General features: G+C 37.5%; 2 protein-coding genes across 2 annotated transcripts; both read right to left on the reverse strand.

Moving 5' to 3' along the window:
* Window positions 1–2,346: 2,346 nt before the first annotated feature.
* Window positions 2,347–3,163, reverse strand: LOC147494358 (uncharacterized). Its single transcript, XM_086568114.1, has 2 exons — window positions 3,116–3,163; window positions 2,347–2,847 (listed from the first exon to the last, which is right to left on the reverse strand). Exons 1-2 carry the CDS (start codon window positions 3,161–3,163, stop codon window positions 2,347–2,349), a joined length of 549 nt encoding a protein of 182 aa, XP_086424240.1.
* A 5-nt stretch (window positions 3,164–3,168) lies between these two features.
* On the reverse strand, window positions 3,169–4,246 carry LOC147494359 (uncharacterized). The gene is made up of 2 exons (XM_086568115.1): window positions 3,799–4,246; window positions 3,169–3,722 (listed from the first exon to the last, which is right to left on the reverse strand). Exons 1-2 carry the CDS (start codon window positions 4,244–4,246, stop codon window positions 3,169–3,171), a joined length of 1,002 nt encoding a protein of 333 aa, XP_086424241.1.
* Window positions 4,247–8,377: the final 4,131 nt, after the last annotated feature.

Raw genomic sequence — 8,377 nt, forward strand, 5'->3', positions numbered from 1 at the left:
TGCATGTTCAACTCTGCCATTCAGGATCCTGATACTCAAGACAAAACCATTTTGCAAGAGTAGTTCGATTCCTTTGATGATAGTCATAATAATCATTATAAGGTCGAATCATAGGTTTCAATTATGTAGGAGTAAAATATTTATCAACTCTTCATATTTTAATTTATAAAATTGATAAGTTTCATAAGGTGTATAATCCATTATAAAACAAAATCCATTTTTGATGTTGTGGGAGATTCCCTAGCTTTCTGTGTATAAATACCATGTGGTATTTGTTGATTAGAGATACGAATCTCTTCTATAGATTGATTATACTGAGATATGGATTCAATATCTGAAACTGAATGCCTAGAAGATTGTGGTATGGAGATCTTATAAGAAGATCTCGAAGACAAACTTCTACTAACAAAAGGTTTCTTAAAGTTCAATATAACTTCACCTTCTGTTGATTGAATTATTTGATCTAAATCATTATTAATGATTGGCTGTGGTTGAACAACGTTTCTGCAGATCCATGAATCTGTAAATTGAATCTCACTCCAAGGAATCATCCTGGGTGTTGCTACACTAGAAGTTAAAAGATTTGTGTCAATTAACACAGTCTTACCTGGTGTAGTTTTATACCGATCATTTGGTGTTAGATTATGTAACACTTTATAGTGAATTCTATAAGTGATTCCAATCACCTCAGATCCAGGTAAAAAGTTATAACCTTTAGCCTGAATTTGTAATGATAAAGAATCATAAAAATTTCTATCCGATAAAGATAAACTTAAATTAGGATAGACATTGAAATAGACTGGTCCATGACAAAGACTAGTCTCTACAGCTCCCATGAGGGACGGTAAATAGTCGAGACATCTAGCATCTTTAAGAGTTGCTTGAATACAAGCATTCATACCCAAAGGGGTCAAAGGTCTGAAAGCAACCTGTATTAATCCTATATGAATAAATTTATAATTTTTCACATAAGGATATAAGTCACAAGGACATAAAAGATGCAAATTATTACTCATGGAATGTAAACTAATAGTTTGTTCCATAGTTTTTACTGCAATTTTGCTGGTCAATTTTTCCATCCAGCTACCATATTTATATATGGTCTTGAGATCCATATTAGGAATCCATATATATATATATATATATATATATATATATATATATATATATATATATATATATATATATATATATATATATTATCAATCATAGCATGTATATGGATACAACATATTCTTTAATTTCTAAACCAATAAAAGTAGCATTCTTTAATTTCTTACTCGCCTTTTCTCATTGGTATCGATGTCCTTAGAGAAGAACTTCTGGGTATACGACATTTGTGGTACAATTTCTTGTATTGGGTGGAAGAAAAACGGATATTCTTTTTGAAGAAGTACATCTGGACATGTCCACATAGAGTTGTCCATGACTGAAAACCGGTGTCCTCAAATCAATGCCAACATATTTCACTGACTGGCCTTGCGACTTATTAATTGTCATGGCATAAGCTAGTTGAACAGGGAATTGTCGCCTTGATAGTTTGAAAGGCAACTCCAAATTTGAAGGAGCTGGAGATATTCTTGGGATGAGTACCGGATTTCCAGCTTTCTCTCCAATCAAAATTTTGGCTTGAAGGACTTTACTAGCACATTGAAGCACCATAAGTCATGTCCCATTGCAAAGGCCATCTTTAGGTGCTATGTTCCTGAGCAACATTATAGGGCATCCAGGTTTTAACTTGAGATTGAAAGGTGGTAAGCTAGAAGGCTTAAGGGAGTTTAGAAACTCAGTAGGATAGTGAGCCCCACTTGGATTATCAATATCATCTTCGATGATTTTATCTGCAGCCAAATACTCGAGCGTTTCACCAGGGAACAAATTCAGTGCAACCTCATTAATTGCACTCACATCATCATTACGGGCAGCAAGAATAATACGATCAATTAAGAAATTTGGAGACGGTATGTCCATAACATCCAATTGGGAATAGACAGAGAAGATGAGTTCTTAGATATTGGTACACTTGCGTATTCCATTCGGCAATTGTACGCATTTTTTGGGATTCGAACCAATCTAAATGAATAAAAGCAAAAAATGAATTAGTTAGTTTCTAAAATAGTTCATTTATATATGGAACTAATGGAGAAAAAACATTCTAATTAGAAGGCATTAATAGCACACCTCCAACAAAAAATCGGCGAATTCGACATTCTCGGACTCTGCCATTTCAAGCCGCATGTTCTGTACCAAGTGCAAAACTTCTAAATAACTCCAAAGGAAAGAGTGCCATAGTGATGCACCAACAAATTGCTCTCTCTGGCCTAACGGTATAACAGACAGTGTTTGTCAAAAATCACCACCAAGAACTGTAGTGATACCACCAAATATCTTCTTGTTTCCGCAAATATCTTGAAGTGTTCTATCCACAGCCTCAACACAGTATCTATGTTGCATGGGCACCTCGTCCCAAACAATTAGTTTTGTTTCTTTAAATAGGTCAGCAAGGTCGGAATGTTTAGCAAAGCCGCAAAAAGTGGTATCCATCACATCAATTGGAATCTTAAATGTAGAATGAGCAGTGCGTCCACTAGACAATAACAAAGATGCAATTCCCGATGATGCCACCATGATGACAATAAGACCCATGCTGTGGCAGGCCTTTGCAATTGTATTATACAAAAAAGTTTTCCCTGTACCAGCTGCTCCATTCAAAAAGAAAAGTTTGCCCTTGTCACCAAATACTGAATCAGTCACAGCAGTGTAAGCATGAAGTTGTTCGTCATTAAGACGACTCACATCAACTGCAGCCTCTTCTCCTATGCCTTCATGCTGAAGTTGGCGTTGCTCCTAAATGAGCCTATTGCCAACAATTTTGCTCCAATCCTCTTTTGGCTTTGGCATGGGCGGGAAATTTTCCAATGTCTTCCCAAATTCTAAAAGGATTTGTTCCACCAGATATAAGCTGTAATCTGTTATTTGCTCATCAGTTGGATATGGGATGTCGTGCTTTGTTCGAATCCAATGTCCAAGATCATCACATATACTCAATGCAAATTTGCTCTAAAGTAGATCTGGTCGTAACGGATGACACTCTACAAGAATTATGCAAAACAACCTCTGCAGTTGATATCCAGTTTTCATTATCGCCGCCTCTTCTAGGCATTGTATCTACTCATCATCAGCGTCCAACAGCCCACGGGTAATACATGCTTCTTTGTATGTGTTGTACACGGTATCACCGACTTTATAAAGATATGCAAAGGAGGTAGGCCCTTTTATAACAGTAAGTAGCAAGCGTAAATAAAACCGCTCCCCAACATTAGGGCTTGCAAAATACATCCTACCAATGGAAGGTCCCTGAGTCTTAGGAGTCCACTCTTGAGAGTCTTTGTGGAAAACATAGTGTCGTGGAAATTCTTGATAGGTAAATGCTCGTGCATCTAGATCTGGATCATCAGCACAACGCTTAAAGAAAGCTGTCAGTGTTGAAGTTTGGTCTCTGGCTCGGGCAAGAATTGCATCCATGGGCTCTTTGCTATTGAAAACAACCCTATGCATACCTTCCAAATGAAGCGCTAATCGTTGGACACTTGGAAACTCTTTATGCATTGGATTCTGAAATAGATGCCATGCAGCTTCTGTTGGTCCAATGTACCTTGCATCAATATATTGTTGAATCTCATCATTTGTTCCTGCCGCCACCACTGTTGCTTTGTCATAGCCTTTATAGATGTACTTGTTAATATATTTAACAGCTTGACAGGATGCACAAACTTCAACATTAATATGGCAAATAACATTTCGCATGATATGCATTGTAGGGAACAACATCTCCATTATCAACTTTAACCATTTTATTCTTCCTCTTCACAAAATATTTCTTGCCAGTGTCGCGCCTTCGGTAAATGGAGTACCCTTTTTTATCCATAATTGTTTCCTCCACAAACTCTTTTGGATAGCCTTTGGTGCATCGACCATTTTCCATACATGAAGAACTTGGATCTCGATCACCATAGGGGCCATGAACCATGCACTTCTTCACTATTTCAAACAATGCAGGGTGGATGTTGGGGTCTGGGAATTCAGCACATACAAATTTATCCACTTGCTCACTATTTCGGATCTTGTCATCATGCGCGAGAAATAAAAGGCAATGCATGTGTGGAAGACCGCGCTTATGAAATTCAATGGTATAGACATATGCAACCACTAGACCGAAGATATCATTCTTCAAGATTTCTTTCATAATTGCTTTTCATTTCAGCTCGAATACCCATGCAACTATTTCAGGACGAAGTGTCGAAGTTTGGTGTTCCTTGAGCGCATCTTTAATTTCTTGCCAATTAGGGTTTGCAGTCACCGTAAGAAAAATATCTGGGTGCTTATAGTGTCGGGTGATAGCCATTGAATCCTGAAAAATTGCGTACATGTGCCTTGGACTTCCAACATGCGAGGAAGGCAAAATGAATCGTTGGCCAATTTGATCAGGACTTAATCCCTCAAGTGCAACATCTGTCAAGCACTTGTACACATCCGAACGGATGGTGTCTTGATTTAGTCTAATGTATCGCAGATGGTTCTGTTCATATGCAGCCCAAGCATCAACCAAAAATTCATGCAACAATTTACACCCCAACAAGATAGATGAGTACTCTGTGGGTTGTTGAAACAAACGGTAGGCGTAATACAATAATTAGGTGAGTCTTGCATTGCTTGGAGCATTTCTCTTGACGTCCCATAACTTCAAATCAGGTGACCAACCCAAATCCCCATAAGGAAATAGAAGAACATAATGCAAAGGCAAATAAGCAGGATGACATTCACTTATCCGCTCCAACTCATGCCCTCCTTTCAAGCGAAGTACAATATCACGTATGGCATCAACCTTACTCCCATCTCTAGGTAATATCACTGCGATCTCATCAGTTGTCGGAAGATTGTACCTTCGTCTATCCGAATGCAGATCATAGTGTAGATGGACCGGAACATTGTTATTCTCATAAGCATTTTCAGTTAAAATCTCAAATGCTTGCTTATAGATATCACAAAACTTGAGTCTGCAGAAGAGTTTCTTGTACAGTTTTCAACACTTCCCTTGACAAATTCGGGTTGCGATTGTGGCGGTGATCCAAAGCAGCTAGGGGATCATAAATATAAAGTTGTGAAAACTTAGGTTCCATCCTCGGATCAGGCAACAATGAACCGATTTGGTGCCGCAACTCCCCATGAACAATGAATGAGGTAGGACCACGTCCATGTAACACACGATCGTTAAATTTGCAACCAAGACTGGTAAAGGCATTACATACATTGTATTGCCGAATTTGCTCACAGAATAATCTTGCACATTTATTAGATCCTTCGAATAAAGATTTAAGTGCTGGAAGCAGTGGAAAAAGAAGCGGTAGCTTAACTTTTCCTTGTAAACACAAGTTCCAAATAAAGGTCGGTTGCGTCTTGATTTTGATAACTGTTCATCTTTCCAATGAATGGCTGAACAAAATGGACAGAGAACATCCATCTTTCCCAGAAAGTGGCGGCGATTTGGAACAGAAAGCACATGGTCTCTATGAGGATTAAGAATTTCTTCTTCACTTTCATCAAATCCAGTCATATCATGATCACTACAAAAATAGACCTATGATATATATATCACGCTTTACAGTATGTTGAAACCTAACATAAGAGTGAGAATTTAAGCACTTGACTTACATAGTGTTATCCTCACAACTTTGCATTGTGACATCTTCCGTGGTAGATGAAGAGGACCCAACTTCGTACATTGACCCCGTCTTCTTAAAGGAATCTGATATGTAATCAGACATAACGTCTTTTTCTCTCCGTCTCCGATTTTGTTATGCTATAGTCTTTTGATCGATATCTTTTTCTCTTTGAAGACGTTGTACAATAGATCTCCGATTAGGAGGTACAATAGAGCTTTAACTGGGAGGCACAATAGATAAGAGATTGGGAGGCGCAGTAGATCTTCGATTATGAGAAATAACAGATAACACATTAGGAGCCGCGGGAGATCGTCGATTAGGAGGCATAACAAATAACCTATTAAGAGCTGCGGGAGATCTTCGATTAGGAGGCACGACATATAACCTATTAAGAGCTGCGAGAGATATTTGATTAGGAGGCACAACATATAACCTATTAGGAGCCGCATTAGATCTTCGATTAGGAGGCACAACAATAGATAACCTATTCGGTGCCGCATTAGATATTCGATTAGGAGGCATAACAAATAAAATATTGGGAGTCACAATTGATCTTTGATTAGGAGGCACATATACCAAATTAGGAGGCACAACATTTCTTCGATGTGGAGGCACATATACCAGATTGGGAGGTTCAATAGGATGACGTGCTATGGAATTGACTGGTGGGTGAACTAACGATTCCCTTCCTTTTTCTTCCATGCGCTCTTTAACCATGATTGCCTAAGAAGCGTCAATTCGCAAAAATTTGGAAACACGTAAAATTAAAGAATCAAAACAGAGCTCTAATTAAAGAGCACGACGAAGACTCAAAGTAGTAAATAGTAGAACACCTAATTGGAAAGCACTGAAATACATTGACTTTCATATATATATATATATATATATATATATATATATATATATATATAGGAATTAACATAGAAAATTCTAATTCAATTAAGTCTATTTTTCAGCTTTTGTTCTTTTGTAAGAAGTAAGAAGAGTTCGTTAGTTTACATTCTCCACTATCGATGGTTTCTAGTCTGAACGAAATAATTTTGTCACCAAGTTTCATCAAAAACATGCTAATTGCATTAATAACAGGAAGTCGATTCTCCATATGAACACTTCGATGTAAATATAAAAAAAGGAAACCAACCAACAATGCTCGTAGACTTTTCCCACTAAAGTAAGACCACCAGTGGAACGAAGTAAGAAATTGCCTTCACTTGCTTCTGAACGGTCTATTTAAATAAAATCACTTCCTATTAAATAAAATATCTGCACACACGATAAATTCATATTAGATATTGAAATTATAACAAATTGGCAAGAGTTTGAGTTGTCGAGATATATCTAGGAATTAACAAAGAAAATTCTAATTCTAATTAAGTCTACATTTTAACTTCTGTCATTCTCCACTATCGATATATATCTAGGAATTAACAAAGAAAATTCTAATTCTAATTAAGTCTACATTTTAACTTCTATCATTCTCCACTATCGATGGAAGAAAAAAGGAAATAGTCATAAGAATTAAAAAAAAGGAATTCGAAAGCAACCCCATTAAATGCTCCAGTAACGACACCAGGCCAGCACAAAGTTAAAAAAAATAGCACACCAGCACAAAGTTAACAAATACCCACTTCTTAATTCAAAAAGAAAAAACAAATAAGCTAGGGGGGTTCAATAAAATTCGAAATGAAAAAAATCAAATAAGCTAGCGGGTTCAATAAATTTCACCTTAAACGACTTTAGATTTCTCGGAATCGGAACAACAACGACGGCAATTTCGATCTCTCAGAAGTTGTCTCCACCTCCAGCAACGACGCCAGCACAAAGCTAAAAAATAGTACACATTTCTTAATTCGGAAAGAAAAAACAAATAAGCTAGAGGGTTCACCTCAAACGGCTTTAGATCAACAAACCAAACAATAGCAATAGATTGTGGAAGTGGAGCAAGACCTGTAAAGGTTGGAAGGAGATTATTATTATTATTATATTTTTCTGTCTAGCCTACTAAAGTAGTGGAGACTCCGGAGTGGAGGGGGGTTTTTTTTTTATGGTGACGGAGTGGAGGGTAAGTAGTGGAGTCGACTGTGTGTTTTAAAAAAATTTGAATAAAAAAAAACCCGAACTCGTCAGTGTTCTCTGGGCTCGAACCCCCGACTTGTGTGCAAAAAGCCCAGAAAAACCAAATGGGATCCGTTCCCGTCAGTGTCCTGTTTCAAAATTCTAATTAGAACTCGTATCTCGAGGTTAATCACTACTCAGTAGCTGTGGGATTGTGATAGAAATGATCCCGACCATCCTTTATTATAATTTTGTCCTTTAGTGGGAAAAAACACCCTATCTTATTAGATAGATATTCAGTAAGTTGAGGTGAATACGAGTTATCAGGACTTACCAGCAGATGCTGCCATCTTAATTGTACGATTCTATCGCAGAACCATCCTTCATAGGTGTTGCTTCGGAACAAATCTTCAAAAGACTGTTCCGGTATGAGTGTAGGAGAGTTCATTTCAACAAACGCACTATAGAGCTATTGGAAACAACCTCGGAAGAATCCACAAATCAAAAATAGAAAGTGGAAGTGCTGCAAGGCTAAGGCGTGTGTCGAGCTCTTGAATGGCTGTGGAAGGGCGCGGGGCGCACTCTTGTCTTACTCGACT

Source organism: Coptis chinensis, chromosome 6 (genome assembly GCF_015680905.1).
Source record: "Coptis chinensis isolate HL-2020 chromosome 6, ASM1568090v1, whole genome shotgun sequence".
Taxonomy (NCBI): Eukaryota; Viridiplantae; Streptophyta; class Magnoliopsida; order Ranunculales; family Ranunculaceae; genus Coptis; species Coptis chinensis.

What these genes read in the sequence shown, in the direction of transcription:
- LOC147494359 (XM_086568115.1), bottom strand. Translation starts at nt 4,246, where the DNA reads ATGAAAGAAATCTTGAAGAATGATATCTTCGGTCTAGTGGTTGCATAT. An exon ending in CAATGCATATCATGCGAAAT is followed by an intron (nt 3,723 to 3,798) that starts GTTATTTGCCAT and finishes ACATCTATAAAG; the next exon opens with GCTATGACAAAGCAACAGTG.
- LOC147494358 (XM_086568114.1), bottom strand. Translation starts at nt 3,163, where the DNA reads ATGCCTAGAAGAGGCGGCGATAATGAAAACTGGATATCAACTGCAGAG. An exon ending in ACTGGATATCAACTGCAGAG is followed by an intron (nt 2,848 to 3,115) that starts GTTGTTTTGCAT and finishes AGGCTCATTTAG; the next exon opens with GAGCAACGCCAACTTCAGCA.